We start from the raw sequence: 26,161 nt of genomic DNA, 5'->3' as shown, positions 1-26,161 counted from the left end.
GAGAGGAGAGGAGAGTCACTGTATTGCTGCCAAAATCTGCGCAATCAGTCTTGGGTTTTATTTAAGAAAGCGTAAGTAACCGGAGCGCTGAGGTTATCTTAATCAAATTGTACCTGACACTGATTAGGCTATGCGCCTCCGCGGTACAGAGATTAGCATCCCTGACTACGAACCTGCTGGTCTGGATTCGAATCCGGTCTGGGTAGTCGACGTGCAGCCAGTAGTCTTCCTGTTGCTTGCCTTTCCATGTTTCCTTCTCGTCGTCGTCCTCCTCCTCCTCCTCCTCCTCCGTGCCATCAGCATCATCACTTGTACCATCACCGTCTTTCACCACCAGCCACCATCATCACCATTCTTCACCACCACCACCATCATCACCATTACCTTCATCAGTACGAGAATGTCCGCTCATCCTCATCTCTCATATCTCTCACTCCTTTTTTCTTCTTCCTCGCCTCCCGTTCCCCTTTCCTCTCTATCTCTCTCCCCCTTGCAGTCACGCACGCCCCTGTTACTGTCCCGTTAACTCTGAGATAGACGCATTGGCCTGGACGTATAGGTGAAGGTTTTCAGAGACCTCTACCGCGCGCCTGCGTCCTAAGGAGGAATAGATGGTGAGGAGAGAGGGAGAAAGTCTGGATCAAGCTGGAAGGAGAAAAAAGGAAAATGGAGATGAAGGGAGGGAGAGCTAGACAATGAGGAGGGAGGGAAAGAAATAAGGAAAGGGTGGGTCTTGACGGGAGGGAAAGATAAGAATAGAGATGAGGGAATAGAGGCTGAGATGAGGAAACTGTAATTGCGTCAGATAATTTTGTACCTACGTTTTGGAAAAAGAAAAAGGAAAGAGAACCCGACAGGAAGGAAGAAGAGGAAGGCAGGAAGGTATGGAAAGTTATGAAGGATGAAGACGAAGATAGGAAGGAGGGAAAAGAAAATGGGAAGAAGGGAAAAGAAAATAGGAAGGGGGAAGAAAATAAAGAGAAGAGGCAATATATGAAGGATGAAGGGGAATTATGGAGGAAAGGGAGGATAGGAACAAGGGAAGAGAAAAGAGAAGAGAGAAAGATAGGAAGGAAAGAAAAAAAAAGAAGGAAGGGAGGAAGAAAATAAAGAGAAAAGGCAATATATGAAGGATGAAGGGGAATTATGGAGGAAATGGAGGATAGGAAGAAGGAAAGGGAAAAAATAAGAGAGAATGATAGGGAGGAGAGAGAAGAAAACTGTAAGTGTGGGTGCTACGTAACGTTTAATCATCGTATTTTTCATCCATTACTAGTCCACTTAAACCCAGTAGCAGCAGGGATCATGTTTCTTATTGGTCCCTCTAAGCGAGAAAAATGACAATTCCTGGGTTGCCGCTATTTTACCCTGGTAGTTCATCCGTTATCGATTATACGCGTGATATGGCCTGCCCATGTTCATTTCTAGTGCTTAAAAGTCATTAACATATCTTTAACCTATATATGCTTTCCTTACTATATATGCTCGCTTTCTCTCCATGTTATATTCAGCATTATTATCTCCGTTCATCTTTGTTCACTTAGCTCTCTCCCTCTTTATCTATTTTGAGACGCCTAGTTTCTCAACCGTATGTTAGGACTCGCAGGGCAAATTGATTGTACGCCTTTCTCTCCAGGGTTTCTATTCACGACACAACTGCGTCTAACAAAAGGTCTCTGTTCCAATCCTATTCTCCTCCGGATTTATTTATCGTGGGCTGGGTTTGCATTAATATTTGGTTATATTTGGTTTATATAAGCATAAATGGCGCCACTATAAAAATTGCCTGCGCCATCACGGGCTTGGGCCGACCACCAGGCCCTTGAAGAAAGCCTACCGGCACTACAGGCGAAGACGTTAAAAAATATATATATTCATGTAAATTTCTTGTTTCGTTATTTTGCCCCGTCAACATTTTCTTAAACATTACCTTCGGTTTCCTCGTATTACTCTTCCAACCTACTTACACACGCTGTGCTCCACGATCTGTCTTTGTAACGTGTCCTCAGATTCGGTGAGCAAGAATGTCGTCACCAAGGAACGCTTAATAGCCACTCGCAATTTGCTGATGGTCGTGTGGGCGGGCGGCTGTCATTACCGACCGCTTCCCGTTCCAGGCTGTGTGCGCTGCCTTACTTTTCGTTTCTTTTTTCTTGTCCGCCGTCGGTTAAGTGTCCTCATTCATTCTTACTTTAATTCATACTTTGTCCTCCCCTTAATTCTCTTTTGTGTTACTTTTTGCCTTAAACATTTGTTAGTAGGGCTAGTGGTCTCTACTGTTTACTTGTCTATCTCCGCTTCTTTTTTTATCTTCTACTTTTCTTTCCATTCTTCGTTTTATTTCCTTATCCACTTAAACATATATCTACCCCATGTAACGCTTTGTTTTTCTTTCTCTCCTTTTTATTTTAATCTCTCTCTCTCTCTCTCTCTCTCTCTCTCTCTCTCTCTCTCTCTCTCTCTCTCTCTCTCTCTCTCTCTCTCTCTCTCTCTCTCGTCTGTCTTGGTTGGTGCGTTTTTTCTCGTTACTTTCCTCCTTCCCACGATTTTCATTTCCCCTCACTCGTGCCTTCCCCCAACACTTCATCATACTTTAATCTGTCTATCCAACACTTTTCTCATTACTCCGGTCATTATAATCGCGTTTCGCTGCGCTTTCGGCACTTTTATCCTCGTCCGGGAATACCTGCTTTGTCTGATGAGTTTTTGTTTGTCATTTGTTCGCGTTTTTTTATAATTTAAGCGTCAATGTTTATTTTATCGTGTTTTGTGTACCCAGAGTTTCCTGTCACTTGCTCGTGTGCTTGTCTTTCTGCTCGCACGGGAATGTCGTGTTTTTATTGTATTTCCGCAACAAACCATTTCTCAGTTACATGTCATATTCAGTTACGTTTTACCGCTTGTCGTCCGCTGTTTGTCACTTTCCATCTACGGCTCATTCGCTTGTTACTAGTTCACCTGGCTCGCTACACACCTACCACCTGCTGATGCCTTACCTGCTACGCCACCATCAGATATATGTCGTTATGTGCATTAATCCCTGCTCATGTACCTTCCTTCATCTTATTTTCTACTTACCTGGAAATAATCTGATAAGCGGATTACCAACGTACCTATTTTTTTTGTAGTGATCTATATGGCTTCCACGTGGCTGTAAGATAAGCTTTTCTTGGTAGTTTTTAGGTTTGTTGTCACCAGGGCCTCGCTTCGAGTTCCTGTTAAGTATGGGAAAGATGAGAGGCAATAGGCATGAGGAAGTGATGTCTCTCTGTTGCTCCTTCCTTCTGGACTATTTCTGATCTCCTTCATACTTTTCCCTTTCCTGTTGTTTCTTTCTCTTACTTTTCATTGTGAATCACCGCATAGGATGTTGGAGGTAAGACAAAGTGTTTGTGTCCTCCAATGATCCGCGGCCTTCTTCCTCCATTACTCTTGGTCTTCCCCTTCTCTTCTTATTTCCCGACGTGGAGGTACTGGACGAAAACAATGAGAATAGATGACACTATTAACGATGGGCATTCCATCTTACATTCCCGTACATTTACTTTTATTTTTCTTCCTCAGCAGTCGGCAGTTCCTAGAAGACGAGGAGGAGTGGGAGAACAAAAGACATCCAGTGGTATCTCTCGTTAGCCTGTAACTTTTTAGGTAGTGATGATGGAGAATATAAAGACCACTGACGTCATTGTTCAGAAAGTTTTGGGTAGACTGATTGATTGGTTGGACAACTGATAAGTGGCAGACGTTCACCGACTAGTGTAAAAACGTAGCGGCTTTCCGCACGAATAAAACGTAGGAATATGCGCATCATAGCGGCGGAATGACACCGGGGCTCATAGGTGAAAAAAATCGTAATATCATCACCGCCATCAATCTAGAGACACCACAACAGCAACGTGCCACGGTATTAACTCCTTTGGTGAAGGTCGGATCTCACGAGGCGACAAATCTCTCACGGATATTCCTTGAAATGCATGCTTGTTTCAAAGCCTTGTTTCATTTTAGAACAATTATTATTCAAACATCCCTGACGTAAAGACTGACAAAGCTTGCTGACTTAAAAATGTGACAAGAAAATGTATTTGCCAGTGGGAGTAAAAAGTTGATAAACACTATTTTTTTTCTAAAATTAAAATGTGTAATATTTGAGACGATTAAGTTCCGTAATCTCACATTATTAGAAAACGTGTTATATTTTTAGCACCTGTTTGACAAGATTACGTCAAACGTGTGCGTCAATCATGAGCTCCTCGCCTCCTTCTCCTCCTCCTCCTCCCTCTCCTCCTCCTCCTCCTCCTTTTCCTTCTCCTTCTCCTCCTCCTCCTCCTCCTCCTCCTCCTCCTCCTCCTCCTCCTCCTCCTCCTCCCTCTCCCTCTCCTCCTCCTCCTCCTCCTCCTCCTCCTCCTCCTCCTTCTCCTCCTTTTTCCCCTTCTCCTCTTCCTCCAGGCGGGGCGGAAGGTGTGCTTCATGTTGGGTTATCTTGCTTTGTGTACCTTCCCTTGACTCGCCACTCGGCATAAAATCTGAATGATGCCGCGCCTTGTGCCTGCCGTGCTGCGTCTCCACAGCTGGTTCACTTCTTGCGTGTATGTGTGTGTGCGTGTGCGTGTGCATGTGCGTGTGTGCGTGTGTGTGTGTGTGCGTGTGAGTGTGCGTGTGTGGGAGGGGAGGTATATACATCACGACCCGCACTCGGCTCAGCTTTGCGAAGTCATCCCCAGCACAGGAAGTCACGCCTTGCATAACAACAACATGAACGGGAAATGAAGTAAAGTCTGTCTCCGTTCTATGCAGCTGAAATTTTGGTTCTCTGAATATTTACCTTTGTTAGCTAGAAATTTTCCAGACGATGATATGATTGAATTTTTTCTTTTTATGGTAAAGAACACAAAGATCTATGTAAAACTAGCGGGATATAAAAAAAATGCCCGTAAAATGTTTCCCCTACAAATAATACAATGTGTAACAAAATATCTTTATTAATGGTGTCCTCGTCCAGCGTATGACCCACTCACTTAGTATCAACCAGAAACTTTTACTCACATACCTTGTTTACACTGCATCTGCCTTCGAGGAAAGACACGAGTGACAGACGTTTGTCTCTCGAAATGACGCTCTCAGCTGAGGTTTTGTTTGTTGACTTTGGTGGGTAATGCCTTAATATAGCTGGACATGGGTCTCTCTCTCTCTCTCTCTCTCTCTCTCTCTCTCTCTCTCTCTCTCTCTCTCTCTCTCTCTCTCTCTCTCTCTCTCTCTCTCTCTCTCTCTCTCTCTCTCTCTCTCTCTCTCTCTCTCTCTCTCTCTCCCCCCCCCCCCCCCGCCGTTTCCGCGTCTTTTCCTCCCTGTCTCTCCCGTTTCTCTCTCCCTTCCTCGCTGCCTGAGAACTTTGGATCCATAATTTACGGCTCTGCTCGCTTGCTTCATAATGTATAAGAGTTTTCATTTCGCTTTCCCTCGCCAATATTTTCCCTCGCCCGCAATGAAACGTCACATATTGCCTTTTTACGGTTGGTTTCATTTACCTGATATACGGTTGCCCATTCCTACTCTTTCTGTTTTCCATTCCTGTTCTTTTTGCAGTAGTCTCCTCATTTTTCTCTTCCTCCTTCTCCTTCTCTTCTTCCTTCTCGTTTTCTTTCTCCTCTTCCGCCTCCTCCTCTTCATCTTCCTCCTCCTTTTCCACTTCTCTCGCTCTCCTCCTCCTCCTCCTCCTCCTCCTCCTCCTCCTCCTCTTTCTCGTTCTCCTCCTCCACTTCCTGTTCTTTCTCGTCCTCCTTCTCTTCCGCCTCCTCCTCTTCCCCTTCCTCCTCTTCTCTCCCCTCCTCCTCCTCCTCCTCCTCCTCCTCTCGTTCCAAGTCCTTGTTTCCTCATTCCTCATCTAATCTTGACCGCTTGTCCTGTCTTGAAGGGTCATTTTTCCTTTGTCTGTCTGTCTGTCTGTCTTTTTCCTCTCTATCTCTCTATCTCTCGGTCTCGCTACGTCACGTCAGTCATCTCTTCCTCTTCACTCTTATCACAAGCACTATCCCTTTTCTCCTCTCTCATCGTGTATTTTTTCTCCTCCTATCCTTCTCTTTATCTTAACCCTTTACTACCATGCTATCCTTCGTCCTCTTCTTCATCAACCTTCTAAGTGTATCCTCCCTCCAGTCTCCTCTCTCGTCTTTCTCGTTTTCCCATTGTGCTATCTTATCTTCCTATCCTTCCCTTCAACCCATTCCTATTACCTTTCTATTGTCTTATTCATTAACCCACTAAGTCTATCCTCCCTCCAGTCTCCTCTCTCTCTCTCGTCGCCCTCTCTTCCTTTCCAATCTTGCTCTCTTTACTCTCTCACAACTATTCTATTCTTCGTCCTTTCCACCAACCTACTAAGTCATCTTCAATCCCTTAATACCATTCTATCCTTCGTCCTTTCCACCAGCCTACTAAGTCATCTTCAATCCCTCAATGCCATTCTATCCTTCGTCTTTTCCACCAACCTACTAAGTCATCTTCAATCCCTCAATACCATTCTATCCTTCGTCCTTTCCACCAACCCACTAAGTCATCTTCAATCCCTCAATACCATTCTATCCTCCGTCCTTTCCACCAACCTACCAAGTCCATCCTTCCTCCAGTCTCCTCTCTTTCCTCCCTCTCTCCCGCACTGTTGACACTCCCAGGGCCAAGAGGGACTAGGCGGCAACAAGAGGCAGGAACTTAGTATTGCTGGTGTTGGCGTATCGGACAAACGGTGGAGGAGGGTAAACAATGCCTCTCTCCCTCCCCTCTTCCCCCTCGCCTTATCCCCCTCCCTTACCTCACACCTCTCCCTTATCCCATTCCTCTCCCTCTCCCTCGCCCCTCGTGTTCCTCCTCCTCTATTGCCTGTCGCCTCGTGTTTCACTTCCCCTTTCTCACATTCACCTTCTTTTTCAATTTTACTCGAATTCTTTCTTCTTTTCTTCTTCTTTCCTTTTATCTTTTGGTTGGTTTCTGTTTTCTTCCGTCTCTTTTCCTTCAGTCGATTCTTGTAGTTTTCTTTAATTACTTTTCCTTCCCTCGTTTCTTTTCCTCCGTCTGCATGAAGTTCTTAAATTTATCAACCATTCATTCTCTTTCCTTTCATTTTATTCCTTGCATTCTTATGATTTTCCTTTATTATCTTTTCCTCATTTTTTTCCCCGTGGTCTTTTCCATATTCATTACTTCGTTTCAATGCTGTTCTTTTCTTCTTTCCATTTTAGAATTTGTCAACCCTTCCTTTCGTACCCTCACATTACCGTCCTTCCAGTTTTCGTTTTCATTTACTACTCATCCTTTTCCTCGTGTATTTCCCATTCCTCTTCTTTCCAATGTCCATCACTTCGTCTTCATGCTATCCTTCCTTTCCAGTGACTCTTCATCTCACTCTTCGGCTTCATTACATCTCTCATCTCCATTCCCTGCGCCATCCCTCTCTTCTCCTCTCTCTCATCTCCCGCGTTTAGCATTTCTCTGGGTTACCTGTGATGGAGGGGAGATGACAGGTGAGATCATTCGGATAGAGACTGCTGGGATGACGAGAGAGAGAGAGAGAGAGAGAGAGAGAGAGAGAGAGAGAGAGAGAGAGAGAGAACCTTGGTAAATGCTGGCTCATGAACTTGCTAACAGAGTGAAAGAGGCTCTACTGATATAAAGTTCCCCTGTTAAGTGATCGATTTGCGAGGCTGTCTACCCGATTAGGAGGCTTCTCGCTGATGAGCTTGTCTGCTAAAGTGCCCTCGAGTCTCTTTTTGCGCTACGGGGCCAACGGAAAGGGACTCGATGATCAGTGTACTAAGGGAAGGAGAAAAAAAAGATAAAAGGGTACACTCGTTGGGATGTTTCTGATGTTTTTGGGGTAAATTAGTGAATGAGGAGGATGTAGAGGAAGAGGAAAAAGAAGGGGATAAGGAATAGAGGGAAAGAAAACGGAGAGGAGAGGAGAGGAGGGAAGTGAGATAAACAGAGACAGGCAGAGACAGAGACAGTGGCAGACAAAAAGAGAAAGAGACCGAGAGAAACCGAGAGAAAGACAGAAAGAGACAAAGAGAAAGAGGCAAAGGTAGAGACAGAAAGAGACAGAGAGAAGGACAGAGAAGGAAGCACAGAGAAAGAGACAGAGAGAAAGAGACAGAGAGAAAGAGACAGAGAAGGACAGAGAAGGAGGCACAGAGAAAGAGACAGAGAGAAAGAGACAGAGAAAGAGGCAGAAAGAAAGTGACAGAGAGAAAGAGGCAGAGAGAAAGAGGCAGAGAGAGAGAGAGAGAGAGAGAGAGAGAGAGAGAGAGAGAGGCGGGGTGGGGTGGGGTGGGGGGGAACACGTTGCCATGTGGCGCATCGATGCCTGCATGACGAGGGTTCGCTTGGTGAGGGGAGCAGATGAAAGCTAACTATCGAACACGTGAATGATTAAAGGCGCGCACAGGGAGGGAGGGAGAGGTGAGGCAAGGTGAGCAGCGTCATCGGGAAAAGCCGGAACAGGTGCATCTTAGAGGAGGGGCGGGACCGACGACCTGGCAGGCGAGTAGGTGTTTGAATAGACTGATTGATTGATAGTTTATTGTTGAAGGTAAACAACAAAGGAGAAGGGAGGAACATGCCATCCTAACCCCCAGGCAGGACAGAATGTGATTATACAACTATTAATACATGTGTACGTAGCACCATGAAACTAAAAAGATACAATGGTAGGAATGAATGCACAACAAGGGAGGAGGTCATCACATCCTTAAGGTTACATTGATTTTCACGATGACTTAGCATGCTTTTTAAATGAGTAAATAGAGCAAAAGTTGGGAGGGTTTGTGATGGAAAATGTTAAAGGACTTCTTACGAAGTTGTCAGAATCCTTGTCTCTGTGGATGTTATCGTATAGCGCCCGGAAAAAAGTTTCATATCTATTCCATTTATATCTTGCATTTAGTACAACTTGTTTATTATCATTTAATGGTGTAAGTTTATTTATCAGCATTTAATTACTTCTATCTTACTCAAAATGCATGAAAAGGCTATACGACGTTCTAGTGTCACTTGTACTTTGTGTTCTTCATTGTTCCCCTCACCTATTTTCATTTTCCGTTGCCTCCCCACAGTCGTTCATACCCCCGGCATAGCGCGGGGCGGCGGCTGTCATCGCCCACACCCAGCCTCCTCTTGGCTCGCACCATTTTCCATTCCCACACCGTACACGGGAGGTCGTTGACTCTTTAATAAAGGAGCGGCAAAACAGAATATCATATGCAAATCCGTTAATATCTAGAATTCTCCTCTTCGGGGAGCGCGCGGGAGTAGAGAGAGATAGGCGATTAACACACACACACACACACACACACACACACACACACACACACACACACACACACACACACACACATACATACATACATACACACACCGCTCCGGTGGCTCAATCGGTACAGCGTTGCGCTGCGAGGCTTAACGACCAAACAGGCGGCGGTTCGAGCCCCGCTCACGCCGGATTCTTTCGGTTGACGAGGAGTGGTTACTGTCACCCCTTGAGCAAGGGGGATGGGGTGTGTGGTGTGTGAGGTCCTGGCGGTACCCAGAGATCGACGATAATGAGCACTTGCTCTCGTCGGGAGGGTACCTGCTGGCGAAAGCGAGTCCAACTCGTGATCAGGGCGTGGTGAATTACACACACACACACACACACACACACACACACACACACACACACACACACACACATTATAAAACATATATAAAAAAAGTTTTCTCACTATTTTTTTGCATATACTACCAAAACTATTTTCTTTCCTGCACTCATAAAACACAAAACATACATAATACATTAGTAAACAAAACATTCGCATAATATTAGAGACAAGAGTCATACAGCCACACGCAGACACAAATGGAACGCAGACTGACAACACGGAAATAGCTTTTTCAATTGTGTGTTTTCTCTCCCGCAGGTATGTGTTGCTCTCCCTCTCTGCTTGGTTACCTGAGCAGCGGCTATCCGAGGCATCCAGGGCGGCAGGTGGGCAGACAGTGTACAGTAATTGCAAAGTGTATACATGTGTGGAGATGAATATTCTAGGTTGAAGTGTTTAGTCTTTAAATATGTAACAGCTTATTCTGGGAAGGTTGCTGTTATCATTATTCCTGGTACTATTATTTTTCTATCACTATTAAGTGTCTGCAAGGTTGAATGTTTTTAATGTGAAATAGACGAACGCATTACTCGTTGATGGGACGATTTAAGGAGGCAGTAAAGGAAAAAGAGAAGGATGAGGAAAGTCGGGGCGCTGAAATGTGGGATGAAGGAAAAAGGCAGACGGGAGGAGGGAGGATGAAAGTGTGGGGAGCAGAACGAAAGCAAAAAGAATGGAAAAGAATGAAGGAAAACGAGGAGCAATGGAGATGCCTTGTCAGGGGATGAGGGAGGGAAGAAAAAAGTATGCGAGGAAGGAGGAAAGGGAAGAAACGTAAACAGAGAGAGGAGGAAGAGGAAGAGAAAGGGAAGGAAGAGAAGGTAGAGAAAGAGATAGAGAATGAGAAATAGAGGTAAAGTGAGAGGAAGAGGGAAGATAATGAGGAAAAACGAAGAAACTTATATAGGGAAATGAGGAGGAGGAAGAGGAAGGAAATGAGGAAGAGGAAGAGGGGTAGGAGATATAGGGAAATGAGGAGGAGGAAGAGGAAGGAAATGAGGAGGAAGAGGAAGGAAATGAGGAAGAGGAAGAGGGGTAGGAGAGGTGAAGAATGAGTAAGAAAATGAAGAGGAAAAGGAGAATACAATGGTGAGGGAGGAGGACAAAACTACCTCATCATTCTCCACGGTCTGTTCTCCCTCTCCATGTTCCTCCCTCTGCTCCTTCCTCTGCTCTTACCCTTCCATCTTTATCTCCTCTCCATTTTCCCCCTTCTCCCTTTCCGGTCGCTGCCTCCTCCGCGCGGCCGCCTCCTCCACGACAATAATAATTTGATATGACGGATAATAATTTCCAGACTTCAAGGTTTGAGAGAAAGAAGAGAGCAAAATCACTCACATTAGTATTAATTATTTTCAGTATTATCTTCATCATTATTATCATTATTATGTTATTATTATTATTGGTATAATTATTATTTTTACATATGCTTAATAACAGTTCGTTTGAAGATAAAGACAAAATGACAAACGAATTATAAAACAAATAGAAAATACGGCTATTGCGCTCTAAGCTAAAAACATACTATATGTCAGTTATTTTATTTCCTCAGTTTAATTTTCCAGTCTCTTTTATTAATGCTGCGACGCACATATCTCATCCAATTACTCCACAGTGTGTGTGTGTGTGTGTGTGTGTGTGTGTGTGTGTGTGTGTGTGTGTGTGTGTGTGTGTGTGTGTGTGTGTGTGTGTGTGTGTCGGGATGTCTATTCTTAAAACACACAATGTTTGTCTTCCCGGAGAATGAGCTCGGCGTTTTAAGTTTGCTGTTTGCAAAGAAAGGGAAGGAGAGACAGCCAAAGAAGGTCCTTCCTAGAAGTTTTCCTTTCATTTCCTCTGCGTTTTCCTTCTCCCTAGTATTATTTTTCTTAATCTTCTGTCAGAGTTTTTTCTTACTAGCTATTCTTTTAGTTTCCAATTTTTTCTATTATTTCTTCCTTTTCCTGAAATAAATTTGGTGTACATTTTTTGCCTTACTTTCTCTCTCTCTCTCTCTCTCATATTTGCCGGCATTTCCCAAGATCTTAAGGTTCCAGCTATTCTTCAAGTTTTCCCTTCCTGTGCTATTCCTTTTTTCACCGTTTCATCCATCGCTCTCACACTTCCAAACAATGGTGAAAACTCCTTCGATATATTCTTTGTGTTAGCGCAGCAGATGGACCACCTCCTGGCCACCTTTGCTCCGTCAGGTGACCCCCCAGGCAGGTAACCCTAATTGCTTTAACAGACCAACTGCACCATCCTCTTTAGCGCGCCACCCCCGACTCCAGCACTCACAGGCACTCGGCTCAGGTCTCTCCATTCCTGTTGTTCCTATTTATGAAGGTACTAAGCACATCTCGTAATTCAGATTCACAGTTTTTGTTTCTTTGTTTTCTCTCCACAGTTTTGTTTATGATGATCGGACTATCTGTGTTCAAACGTCATACCTTATAGTATTTTGAAGCTTCTCAGTACTTCTTATAATTCAAGGTCACCGTTCTTATCTTTTTCTCTCTTTACAGTTTTAGCTTCGATTGTAAAATTATTTTGGTTTAATCGTCATCCCTTGTATTATTTTGAAGCTCCTTAGTTCATCTCATAGTATAGGGTCACAGTTTTTTTTCCCTGTTTTCTATTCACAGCTATATTTATCACCAAGTTCTTTCTGGTTCCTTTTTTCATAAGTAATAGTATTTTCCTTTTTTTATTATTTAGTGTTCCCCCTCCTACTCCTGCAGCATCAAACTTTCATTATTTTCTCTCCGTTTCAATTTGTATTCTTTTCCATCTGTGTGTTCCTGTTATGACGTAATGATTTATGTATATTCTTCTCTAAATATTTCTGCATATTCCGTCCTGTCATTTGTACCATTTATTATCTTTCTGCTCATTTTTTCCTTGTTTATATATTTTTTTTATCTGACCCTTATATTTTGGTTATTTCTTCATCTTTTACGATTTGTCTGCCACTGATTCTTAATCCTCTCAGTATCCTAATCTACTATTAATTTTCGTTTTTCTGTCTACTTTTTTTCTGTTCTGCATCCATATAATCCTTGACTTTTCTGGCATTTAAAGTAACGTCTCAATATTGCAAGTGAATTCGTAAATAAATATTGTATGTAAATAGTGAAAGTAAATTCAGTAGTCTCAATAATATAACTAAAATTTTTCTCAGTATTGTTAGGTACATTATTCCTCTTCTTTTCAACTTCCCCAAAATATGTCTGATAACATGCCTCCATTCAACTTCTTTATATTTTACTTCTCCACCTCCATTCTTTGTATCTTTTTCCTTCCTTGCTTCCTGCAGCTTCACTCTTTTCCTTCCCCTTACTCCCAAACTTCTCTTCTGCTCCTCCCTCAAACTTGTATCTCGGCCAACTTTAACTGCCTTCAGACCATAACCTTCGCTGGTCCTTCCGTGCTTATGCCTCCACTAGTTTTTCCAACGATACACATCCCTTACTACAAACCCTTTTTTCCCTCCTTGTTCCTTCCTTTGCTAATCCTCCCTTCCTGCCGCACGCATCATCGCCTCTTCCTCCAAACCCTTACTACAAACCTTTTTTCCCTCCTTATTCCTTCCTTTGCTAATCCTCCGTTCCTGCCGCACGCATCATCGCCTCTTCCTCCAAACCCTTACTACAAACTCTTTCTTCCCTCCTTGTTCCTTCCTTTGCTAATCCTCCCTTCCTGCCGCCCGCATCACCGCCTCTTCCTCCAAACCCTTACTACAAACTCTTTCTTCCCTCCTTGTTCCTTCCTTTGCTAATCCTCCCTTCCTGCCGCACGCATCACCGCCTCTTCCTCTTACCCCTTCCTATCACGCCTTTCGTACACCCATCTCTATACACTCTTTCATCCACCTCTAACAATGCACCCTTTCTGCCTACGCAAGTCCTGATTTCCACCTACCACCATATTGTAATTCTCCTCACCCTTATTTTCTTTCCTTTTCACCTCTGCTCTTCCGTTCTTTCTTTCTGAACTCAGCCACCTCCTTGTTTCCTTCCCTCTTGTTCCTTTTCCATTACTTCCTTTCACATCTTTCTACCAACGTTTCCTTCCATTTAATTCCTCTCATTCTCCTCTTACGATCCAACTTCCTCTCTATCTACTTCTGTTCTTTCACACTTTTACCTTCATGAGCCATTCCATCTTCCTGTCTTCAATACTACCAACTCGTTTTAAATTCTATCTGCACCAAAATTTCGCCTCACCCTTCCTCCTTTCTTCCTTGCTTCCTTCCTTCCTGCCTTCCTTCCTGCCTTCCTTCCTTCCTTCCTTCCTTCCTTTGTGACTTCATTTTCCCCCTTTCCTTCCAACGCGTCCGCCGCCTTCTTTCGTTTCCCTTCTCCTCGTTCTCCTCTCTTTTTTCTCACCACCTCCTCTTTCTCCTCCTCGTCCTCTTTTTATTTTCCTCCTCCTCTTCCTCTTCCTCTTGCTCCTCCTCCTCCTCTTCCTCCTCCTCCTCTTCCTCCTACTCTTCCTCCTCTTCATCCTCCTCTTCTTCCTCCTCTTCTTCCTCCTCCTCTTCCTTCTCTTCCTCTTCCTCCTCGTCCTCTTCCTCCTCTTCATCATCCTCCTCCCTCTTCATCTCTTCCTCTTCCTCCTCTTTCTTCTCCTCCGCTTTCTCCTCCTTCTATCTCACTCTCCTCTTTCTCTTCCTCGTTCTCTTATTTTTTCTCCTCCTTCTCACCTCCCCATCGGTCTCCTTTTCCTTCTCTTATCTGCCTCAGCCTTGAGTTCACCTTCACTATGTCTTAATAATCCCTGGCACTCGACTTGCCCGCAGTCCCGGAGGAGATGAAACTGACTGTGTGTGTGTGTGTGTGTGTGTGTGTGTGTGTGTGTGTGTAGTGTCAGCCTTGAGAAAAGATCAGTTGCGACTCAATATCTCTTGTCAAAAATTTTCAACCGACGCCTTCATGATTACACCATTGCCACCTTCATCACAACTCTACGGTCCTACCAATGCCGATTTCACTACTACTGTTGCCACCACCACCACCACCTTGACAACACCCAACACCAACACCACCACTGTCACCATCATCTCCACCACTACCACTTCTACCACCATCACAGCCACAACCAAATCCATCACACAAACAACAACATAGGTCGAGGAATGAATATAACACTACTCTCTCTCTCTCTCTCTCTCTCTCTCTCTCTCTCTCTCTCTCTCTCTCTCTCTCTCTCTCTCTCTCTCACACACACTACCCCTCTCAACCCTCCCTCCCGTGTTGAGTCAAGGGGAACTACTCATCGGACGTCGGCTTGTAGAGGTCACTGTCTGTACTCGTGCTCGCCTTGGTGCTCAGAGGTCGCTTCCCGCTTAGAGGTCACTGGCTGTCTAGAGGTCGTTCGCTGCCTTCCACCTTGTTCCGGGAGATGAAGGAGGTTGATGAGAGGATTTAGAGATAGATTGGGAAGGTTGGTGAGGCTGGTGTGCTATACAGATGAAGGTGTTGGTGGTGGGAAAGGAGGAGGTGAAGGAAGAGAGGGTTAAAGAGAGAATGAGAGAGAGAGAGAGAGAGAGAGAGAGAGAGAGAGAGAGAGAGAGAGAGAGAGAGAGAGAGAGAGAGAGAGAGAGAGAGAGAGAGAGAGAGAGAGAGAGAGAGAGAGAGAGAGAGAGAGAGAGAGAGAGGTGATTGATATATCGCCGTTTAAAACTCGTGACGTAAGCTTTTTCTGCGTCCTCCTCCAAACACCACCATTTCCACCACCACCACCGCCACCACCACCACCATCACCTCCACGACCACCACTAGAATAACAACAATAACAATAACAACAGATTAACACACACACACACACACACACACACACACACACACACACACACACACACACACACACACACTATTTCATAATATCCACATCGCTGATTTATCCCAAACGCACTTCCAGGCCTCACAAAAAGACTCCTCATCAGACTTCAACACGACGGCCATTCATTCACTCGCAAACGTTTCTTTTTATTTACTTCCAATTACTGTAAACGTTCATCTCGGCCTCGTAAACGTCTCCTGAATAGAGTCGACCGATGGAGTCCTGTTGGCCCTTACGCCCTCTGACAGCAGGGAAACGCAAGGCCATCCAGAGAGCGAGACGCGTCCCTCTCCCTTCCCTCATTCCGGTACATAACATGGCGTGATTAAGGCCCGGCGATGTTTATTACAAAGCAGAGACAGACAGACAGACAGACAGACAGATAGACAGACAGTAAGAGTATTATTTTCTTACATTCGACATTGTTCCTGTATAAATATTCTCCACACGTAAATTGGATACACACACGCGCCTCATCACCCTCGCACCCTCCTCTTCCTTCTCCTCCTTCCCCTTCCCTTCCTCCTCGGCACCTTCGAGCTTAAACGTGGCGGCGCGGGAGGCGTGGAGGTTAAAGGGAAGGCGAGGGAAACAAGGGGCGCGGCGGGCAGAGCGTCCCAGCCCATGCATAACCTAATTGTAAGAAGGAAATTGAGAGCCCCGGCCTTCATTATCCTGCACGCGGTTGTTTTGAAGGGAAGTATCACGACGCTGAGGGAAGGTGGGAAGGTGCGGAGGGAGGAGCCAAGTTAGGGCTATCTTAGGGTGTGTTTTAAAGAGTTGTTGATCATAATGAGACTGTTGTTTTATGGTTTTGTGGTTAAATTTGTGGAGTGTTTAGTTGTTATGAAGGGCAGCATTATAACGTATAGGAAGTAGGTAAAAAGGTGAGGTGGGAGGAGCAACGTCAGGATGATTTTAGGGTGAATCTTAACCCGTCCGCTGCGATTGGGACGGATTTCGCCTTCACTGGTAACCTGGTAACATATGCTCCCAGGTCTTTCTCTGGCTCTGTGGTGGATAATGGAGTGTTTCCCATGTGATATTGGTGTGCTGGATATCCTCTTCTAAGGTGCAGGACTTCACATTTTTCTTCATTGAATTGTAGCTCCACTCCTGTAGCTTGGTGATGTCTTCTTATAGGAAATCCGCAGTCAAGGGGTTAAAGAGTTTTCGATTTTAATGAGGTTGTGTTTTGTCGGGTTTGGTGGGTAAGGTTGTAGTGTTCTTGAAGTTGCTGCACATGGTTGTTGTTAACGATAATAACGTAATATATACTTTAATTGCGAGTAACAGTTTGACGAAAGATTTTGTTTAAAATTGTTGCGCATGAAAGTTATTTTAATTACGAAGAAAATCGTAGAAGAATGTATCACTTATAAAACTTCATTATACGAGGTGACAAAATGGAAAATTAGCGTTGATGTAGTGGAAAAAGTCACGGAGGGGAATGATCTCGGCGACCTGGATGACGTGTGGAGCCACCTGGCGACGCGGATTACAGGTGGCGAGCAGCGGGGACAATGATGATGACGGTGGTGCTGATGGTAGTGTTTGTGATAGTAAGGGAAGTACTGGTATTATACTGGTGGTGGTTGTAATTGTGATAGTGGTTATTGGTGGTCATTGTGATGGTAAAGGTGGTATTGGTTGTAACTGTGATGATTATGAAAGTAGTGGTTGTGGTATCAGTAGTAATGGTTTTGGTTGTGATGTTGGTAGTGGCTGTAATTATGGTGGCTGTGTAGTAGCGGTAATGGTTGTGGTAGCAGGGGTAATAGTGATGATGGTATTGGTGATAGGGGTGGTGGTAGTGGTGATGGTTATGGTAGTGGTGGTGACGATTGTGATGATGATGGTGATTATGGTGGCGTGGTTGCGATGGTGTTGGGAGTGGTGGTGATCTTGGTGGTAGAATTAGTGATGGTGGTGGTTGGGGTGGTGGTCGGGTTGGGTGTGGTGATTGTAGTGGCTGTGATTAGAGAGGCGGTGATGGTGGTAGTGGTGATGATGCTGGTAGTATTGTTCGTAGTGGTGGTGGAGGTGGTAGATGTTAGTAGCTGTGATAGAGGCTGGAGATGTGGTGGTGGTGGTGGTGGTGGTGGGGTGGTGATAGTAGTGGTGGCTGTGGTGGTAGCAGTTGTGGTAGTGGCAGCGGTGTTGGTGGTGGTGTTGGGCAGATTTATTAATATATTAGGTACTTTTTCTTTCCTTTTTTTCTTTTCTTTTTCTTGCATCCAAAATATTGTAACTTTTTCTGGTTTCATATTTTAATCAACGTAATGCATAGATCAGCGTAATGAGAGAAGGAAGCAAGTTGGTTCTATATCCCTGTTAGCTCATTGGCGGTGAACAGGGGCAGGAAGGAAAAAAGAAATAAGAACTTTTTACACACCCCGCGGCCTCGCCTCACACGACTTTCTGATGAAGCTCATCCCTATACTGTCCAAACCCCTTATGCAAGAGTTAACCAGCATCTTCACTCTTTCATCCCTCACGCTGGTAAACTCTGGAACGATCTTCCCGCATCTGTATTTCCTCCTGCCTACGACTTGAACTCTTTCAAGAGGAGGGTATCAAGACGCCTCTCCTCCCGAAATTGATTTCTCTTTTTGGCCACTCCACTCTATTTAGGAGCAGTAAGTAGCGGGCTTTTTACTTTTCATTGTTTTCTTTTTTTTTACGCCCTTGCAGCCTCCTCTGCTGTAAAAAAAAAAAAAAAGCAGGCGTGTCTTGGCGCCGATCTCGTCTGTAGTTACGAGATTTGCAAAATAGATTTCAATTATTTTCGATTTCAAATTGCATGGTTCCCACTTTAATGTCTAACGAGTTTCGAATCTGAATATGGAAATGGACATTGCTTTTTTTATCATGCAATTTCCTGATATTTTCTGTCGGTTTCCACTGGACATAAGGTGTTACGACTGTGGCTATTCGATTACGTGAGATTGCTGCAAGGGGCTTACGATTTAGGCAAGTTTGCTTCAGTCAGTCATGACTTTTGAAAGCGAAAATATATAACGTTCTTCATCATACATAATTTGTTAGGCTAATGGCGTAAGTGTCCTCACTGATTAGAGTGAACGTAGCAGGTGAGTCCAATAAGTCTCGGCAGGGATAGTCAGTGATCAGTTACAACCGCACCAGCTGCGTCATTTTACACGCATAGCATGGCCGAATGCGTGTGAAAATAAATTACTGTGTTGTGCAATGTCATGATCGTAGATAACCGTTGAACCCTTTCATAATAGCTAGTTATAGACAACAACAATGCAGCGCACAACAGCACAAATTCACAGCCTTAACAAATACACAAAAAATACTGTAAACTGACACTTTCAATGTTTATCAAATTTGTACCATGAGCAATTAAATTTTGCAGAACATTTTGCATCAATAACTTTGTGCTCAAAAGCATTTTTTGAAAATAACATTTGAAATAAAACAGATAGTTTAGAAGACGATAAAAGAGCAAGGAATGTGTGTGTGTGTGTGTGTGTGTGTGTGTGTGTGTGTGTGTGTGTGTGTGTGTGTGTGTGTGTGTGTGTGTGAGAGAGAGAGAGAGAGAGAGAGAGAGAGAGAGAGAGAGAGAGAGAGAGAGAGAGAGAGAGAGAGAGAGAGAGAGAGAGAGAGAGAGAGAGAGAGAGAGAGAGATGTTTGTGTATGCTTGTGTGTGTGTGTGTGTGTGTGTGTGTGTGTGTGTGTGTGTGTGTGTGTGTGTGTGTGTGTGTGTGTGTGTGTGTGTGCGTGCGTGGGTGCGTGCGTGTCTGATCGCGTGTAGAGTAAGTGTGCGTGTTTACCGGTAAAACAAGAATGATGAAGGCAAGGGCTTTGGCAAAATCAGGAGGAGGAGGAGGAGGAGGAGGCGCAGGAAGGAAAAAAAATGAAAAAAAGGAGGGGAAAGTGGAAGAGGAGGAGAGGAGAAAGTGGAGGATGAATGGGAAGATGAGGAGAGGGTGAAGAAAAAAGTGGAGGAGAAAAAAGAGTATACACGGGAGTAGGAGGAGGAGGAGAAGGTCACGATAAAAAAGAGTAGCAGTGGTAGTAGTGGTAATAGTGGTCTTGGTGGTAACGGTGGTAGTGGTGATACTGGGGTTTGTGGTTGAGGAGATAGTGGTGGTGATGTTGGTGTTTTGAAGGGGGTTAATGCTAGCAAGGGGTGGAGAGGGGGAAGGTGGCGAGGGTCTTTGTAGATGAGATACGTGTATGTGTGTTTGTTGTAGGAGGAGGAAGTGGATGACAGAGAGAGAGAGAGCAAGAAACAGACAAGCAGACACACAGACACACAGACAAACAGACACACAGACAAGCAGACACACAGACAAGCAGACACACAGACAAGCAGACACACAGACAAGCAGACACACAGACACACAGACACACAGACACACAGACAAACAGACACACAGACAAGCAGACACACAGACAAGCAGACACACAGACAAGCAGACAAACAGACAAACAGACAGACAAACAAACACACAGACAGGCAAATAAACAGAGACGCCCCTTCATCGCACAACACACTCCTTATCTAATAACTTGACGCCCTCGGGAGCTGAGTCGTGCGGGGGCCAAGTATCATTTGGGAGAGGGGCGCGCTGCCATAAGCCTTCTGGGAACGTAATTACAGCGCTTAGTTATGTGGGGAGAGAGCGAGGGAGGTGCGTGGTTAATTAGTGTGTGTGTGTGTGTGTGTGTGTGTGTGTGTGTGTGTGTGTGTGTGTGTGTGTCTTTTTATGTTTGCGTTTGGCTTTGTGTTTGTTTGCTTGGTTGTTTGTTTGTCCGTGAGCGTGTGTGTATTGTGTATGTATCTGTTATGTACGTATGTTTTTTTGTTTTTTTATGTGTCTACGCTATGCATGTACGAATATCGACTTTTTTGAATGGGTTTTTCGTGTATAGGTTTATGTTTGTGTGGGGGTTGTATGTATGTGTGAGGGGAATGTGTGTATGTGTATTTATGTGTTTGAGGGTGTATATGTATGAATGTTATGTGTATGTATGTTAGAAGATGTGCGTGCATATATGAATGCGTTGATATACGGTGTGTGTGTGTGTGTGTGTGTGTGTGTGTGTGTGTGTGTGTGTGTGTGTGTGTGTGTGTGTGTGTTTGCTGTTTTTAGTGCTTCACATTAACTTTTATTTACGGTTCGTTAGGCTTCAACTTTTGTTTCGCTTATACATTTACCTCGGTATTTGTTTCACTTTTTTTTAATATTTTTTTCCAGTTCAACATGGTCCATTACTGCCTCCACTGCCATCTACACTCTCCTCACTTCCACCATCACGACTACAACCACCACCACCACACATACTTTTTTTTTAAACAGCTCATGAATCCCTAATTACACACGTGTATATAATTCACCACGGCCTGATCACGGGCTGGACTGGCGATCAACAGCAGGTACCCTTCCATCAACAGCAGGTACCCTTCCAGTGAGACCAGAGCTCGTCGACCTTGTCATCCTTGCTCAGGGTGGACAGTAGCCGCTCCTTGTCAGCGGAATAATCTCCCGGCCTGAGTGGGGCTGAAACCTCAATCTTCAAGGCCGGAGCCTGACGGGGCAGAGCCTTTCAGAACTTTTGAAGTTTTTGTTATTTACGATGAAACGGGGCGTGTCATTTTTTACCGGTCATTTTAAGGGGGTTTATGTTACTATTGATTGGCAGTCATATGAAGTGATTGAATTACCTTTTTGCTTCTACTTGTAACTGCTGTAGAGTTTTGTATTCCTTATTTTTTCGTGTGAGTAGTCACTCATTGCATCCTACAGTATTTTTGCTTACGTAGGATGCAATATGTAAATGCGATTGTAAATATCACAGCAAGATCTTTAACACACACACACACACACACACACACACACACACACACACACACACACACACACACACACACACACACACACACACACACGCACGCACGCACGCACGCACGCACGCACACTTTGAGGATAATGATAACGGGCTGACAACACGCATTACTTAGAGACATTTCTGCTTCCGGGATGGACCCCCCAGCACACACACACACACACACACACACATACACACACACACACACACACACACACACACACACACACACACACACACACACACACACACACACACACATCACTAGATTTTACACTTTCCTCCATTACCAAAGCAACAATTGCACTCAACAGGCTCCTCATCAGCAAGTCAACAGGTGTGTGTGTGTGTGTGTGTGTGTGTGTGTGTGTGTGTGTGTGTGTGTGTGTGTGTGTGTGTGTGTGTGTGTGTGTGTGTGTGTGTGTGTGTGTGTGTGTGTGTGTGTGTGCGCGCGCGCGGGGGGGCGTGCTTGCGCGTGTAAGTGAAAACATTCAGTTGAATGTCAGCCTGCATTGAGGAAGGAAAGAGGTTGTTTTGGCCCCTCCTTTCTTTGGAAAAAGAGAAAGGATATGAGGCGTGGTATTGCAACCATAGCGTTTGTTCCACTCCGTCTGGCTCACATACATGACCCATAAACATGCACACGTCGCCTCCACGAGCACTTTACCCAACGCTTATGACCTTAACGTGCCGTGAGCTGCATGGAGGAAATGTAAGGCGTCCCTGCAAAGCTTTCTCGGACTTCAGTTCGGCACATTTACAACGGTAAGAGAGACAGCCAACAGATGAAGGCTAAGGGAGCTCCCTATCCAGAGCTTTTGGACTTGATACTAACGCAGCCATTTGCGCCAATAAAAACGATGGAACGAGCGCGCATCAGATTTTCTTACACAAAGACCCCTTCCTTCCTGACATAGTTGTGTATATAATGTTATGAGAAAAACGCGAAAAGAGAAAATGAAGAGTGTTACTAATATAATCTTGGAGACTGAATAAGTGTAGCAAATCAAGTATAGCCACATAGACCGCTGAAACACTGCAGGAAGATCGTACAAAATGATCGATATTATATTGAAGATATGGGTTTGCCTCCCTTAATTTTTTTGTTCTGTTAGCTTAAAGGGGCGAGGGAAATAAAGAGAAGGGTAAGAGAGTATTCAATGTGAGAGGATGGAAGAAAGGAAGGAAGGAGGGAGGGAGGAAGGGAGGAAAGGAAGATCCACTAGGTGGCTTTAGAAGACCCGGCAAGTCCTGCGTCACAAAGTTTGATCAAGACTTCTGGAGGACGACAAGGACAAGGAGGAAGAGGAGAAGATGAAAGACGAGGGCGACGACGAGGGAGAGAAGATAAGGAAGAAGAAGGATAAGGAGGAATAGGAAGGAATAGGAATAGGAAGGAATAGGAAGAAGAAGGATAAGAAGGAATAGGAAGGAATAGGAATAGGAAGAAGAAGGAATAGGAAGAAGAAGGAATAGGAAGAAGAAGGATTAGAAAGAAGGAGGAGTAGGAAGAAAAAGGATTAGGAAGAAGAAGAAGAAGGATTAGGAAGAAGGAGGATTAGGAAGAAGAAGGAATAGGAAGAAAAAGGAATAGGAAGAAGAAGGAACAGGAAGAAGAAGAAGGAATAGGAAGAAGAAGGAATAGGAAGAAAAAGAACAGGGAAAAGGAATAAGAAGAATGAGAATAAAAAGGAGGGTAAAAAAGGATAAAAATAAGGAGGAGAGAAATGAGAAGAAGAAACACGAAAAAAACGAACTGAACAAAGACGAAGACAAAGACAAAGGAGAAGCAAATTTGTAAAGGGAAGGCGGGAGAGGAAGAAGAGGACGAAGACGAAAAAAAACTTGTACAGCGGAAGAGGGAAGGGAAAGAAAGATGCGCCGAAGACGTCACGCGATGAGGGGAGGAACGTCAGCAAGCGGTGCGGTGACGAGGCAAGGCCGTGGCGCTGCTTGGACTGTGGAGGTCATGAGGAAGAAGAGAGAGAGAGAGAGAGAGAGAGAGAGAGAGAGAGAGAGAGAGAGAGAGAGAGAGAGAGAGAGAGAGAGAGAGAGAGAGAGAGAGAGAGAGAGAGAGAGAGAGAGAGAGAGAGAATGTAACCAGGGGGAGAAAGATATTAAGAAGTCATACGATGAATGATAAAATGAAAGGCAGGAAAGTTTTGAATGAGGAGAGTGAACAGGATAAAGAGAGAAGTATATCAATGGACCGGTTTTTCATTACTCAGACATTTATTTTATGCCCCGACTAGTAACTTAATTTCAGAGAGCTCAACTTTGTACTTCATCCAACGTTTTTTTTCAGTTCAGAAGAAGAGTTGATTTACTTATCTAACTTTGCATTACATAATTATTTGCAGGCTTTGGATTTAAAGGGCCTCAAAATGCCCCTCTCCCTTTTTTTATCCACAGTGCCGTCAGGGTTAAGGAGAGGAGGGAAAGAGGAAGAAGTGAAATTGGAGGAGATATTTTTGGCTATATGCCAGAAGTCACGGGAAGAATTAGAAGAAGCAAAGTGTTGACATTTTCTATTAATGAAAGAAGTTTTGGTAAGTCGGAGAATAGATTTGGCACGATTCCGGGCTGAAATGTATAGATCAAAGTTAGCGGGTGTTCGAAGGCTCTGGAACCTTTTGTGAGCTGCCTCTCTATCTTTAATAGCACGAGAACAAGCATGATTAAACCAAGGCTTTTTAGCATGAGGAGTAGAGAAAGTACGTGGAATGTATGGCTCCATTCCAGAGACAATCACCTCTGTGATGCGCTGAGCACACACAGAGGGGTCTCTCTCCTGGAAGCAGTAATCATTCCACTGGAAATCGGAAAAGTACATCCTCAGGTCGTCCCACCGAGCTGAAGCAAAATGCCAAAAGCATCGCCTCTTCGGTGGGTCCAGAGGATGTACAGGAGCGATAGGACAGGATACAGAAATAAGGTTATGATCGGAGGAGCCCAACGGAGAGAACAGTTTGACAGAGTAAGCAGAAGGATTAGAGGTAGGGATGCTGCCCTTGGCTTAATTGTCTGGGTGGGATGCTGGCCCTGGCTTATCTGCCTGGGTGGGATGCTGACCCTGGCTTAACTGCCTGGTTAGGATGCTGAACCTGGCTTAACTGCCTGGGTGGGATGCTGACCCTGGCTTAATTGTCTGGGTGGGATGCTGACCCTGGCTTAACTGCCTGGGTGGGATGCTGACCCTGGCTTAATTGTCTGAATGGGATGCTGACCCTGGCTAGTGAAGACCTCAGATCCCTGTGTTTATCCCTTGCATACACAAATACACTCACAAATAGACAACAACACACACACACACACACACACACACACACACACACACACACACACACACACACACACACACACACACACACACACACACACACACACACACACACACACACACACACACACACACACACACACACACACACACACACACACACACACACACACACACACACACATACCTTTTATTTAGTAGTTTTCTGTAATTTTACGCTGCAATGGGGCTTGTCAATTTTTCACCAGTCGTTTGAAACTGGCTTGTTACTACTAATTGGCATTTATATGAAGTGATTGGATTACCTTTTTGCGCCTTATTTGTTGCTGTAGTCATAAGCTCTCCTTTGATCCTCGACATGGACATTGTGGCACGAAAAATATTACTTGATGTTTTTTTCTCTCTCTGAGCATCGCCACTTTATATATACCATTAATGGCCAACGTAAAGGAAAGCGGAGAAATAAAGCCGCGTTATATTGCTGAGCTTTGAGGGGGAATAATGGAACGTTGACCTTTTTCAGTATCTCTAAAACAACATTTCGCGGAAGTTGATATTTTCTCGTATTCTTTTATTGTTGAATCTCCTCGCTCTTAATCATCGTGAACTGTTGAAATAGTTAGCTGGCTGGAAGGTTTGTGCGGCAGGTTTTGTTGTACTGTGATTAACGTTTGCACGGTCTACGATACCGAGATCATGGCGAGGGAAATGCATATAGAACCCTTTTTTTACCTCTTTTATGCCCTTGTCAGCTGTCTTTTTTTATTATTATTATTTTTTTTACATCTCAGCCTATAGCGTCGGTAGGCTTTCTTCAGGGGCCTAGCTGGTGGTCGGCCCTACCCCGTCTTGGCGCAGGGAATGTTTTTTTAAGTGGCGTCAGTTTTGCTTGAGTCTACATCCGGGTGTGATTAAATAATGTCGTTCCTTCTGCTGCCACTGTTGTTTTGTTCTGCTTCGGTGTTGTTTTATTGCTGCTCCCGTTGCTGCTGTTGTTGTTACTGGCGTTTCTGCTTCTGCTTGTCTGTTTGTCTACCAGCGTCTCTTCGTTTCTTTTCTTTTTCCTTCCTGATTTCAATACACTATACTCCTTTCCTATACTAACATGTCTTTGTCGCCTTGTTGTGAATGGCTTTTACGTCAATACTCTGCACTCCCTTCGTATACTAACATGCGCCTGTGTCTCCTTGCTCTGTATGGGATGTGTATATCTGTATGTTTTAATCTCGACTCCTATCTTAAGTATCTCTCTTTGAATGGAGGTTGCAGCGTGCGCGGACGAATCGTATGTCTGTGTCCACGTCGCTCTCTTTGAAGTCTTTTCGCCCCCCACTGACTGACAAGCATTGCAGTGAGTCCAGCTCCGAGGTCTGTACTCCGATCAATACTCACGAATCTGTGTATTGTCGAACGGCGTCAGTAATTGGTGGCCGCGGTGATGCTGGGCTGGTGGACAGGGGTGGAGGGTGCAGGCGTGGCGGGGAGAGGAATAATGTATATCAGATAATGGTGT

General features: G+C 44.5%; 1 protein-coding gene across 2 annotated transcripts in view; it reads left to right on the top strand.

The window, feature by feature from the left end:
* The window catches only part of LOC127009056 (uncharacterized), a 65,021-nt gene that overhangs the window by 19,427 nt on the left and 19,433 nt on the right, over positions 1 to 26,161 (top strand). The window contains exon 2 of one of the 2 annotated variants that reach the window (XM_050881766.1): positions 9,942 to 10,131. The exons of the other annotated variant lie outside the window; for it this stretch is intronic. Within the exon in view, the coding sequence (XP_050737723.1) occupies positions 9,942 to 10,074 (133 nt within the window). The 3' untranslated portion in view covers positions 10,075 to 10,131. Of the gene's footprint in view, positions 1 to 9,941; positions 10,132 to 26,161 lie in introns of those variants that run through there. 2 annotated transcript variants of the gene reach the window in all.

This window comes from Eriocheir sinensis, chromosome 39 (genome assembly GCF_024679095.1).
Source record: "Eriocheir sinensis breed Jianghai 21 chromosome 39, ASM2467909v1, whole genome shotgun sequence".
NCBI classification, from domain to species: Eukaryota; Metazoa; Arthropoda; class Malacostraca; order Decapoda; family Varunidae; genus Eriocheir; species Eriocheir sinensis.
This window is presented reverse-complemented; position numbering and strand designations above follow the sequence as displayed.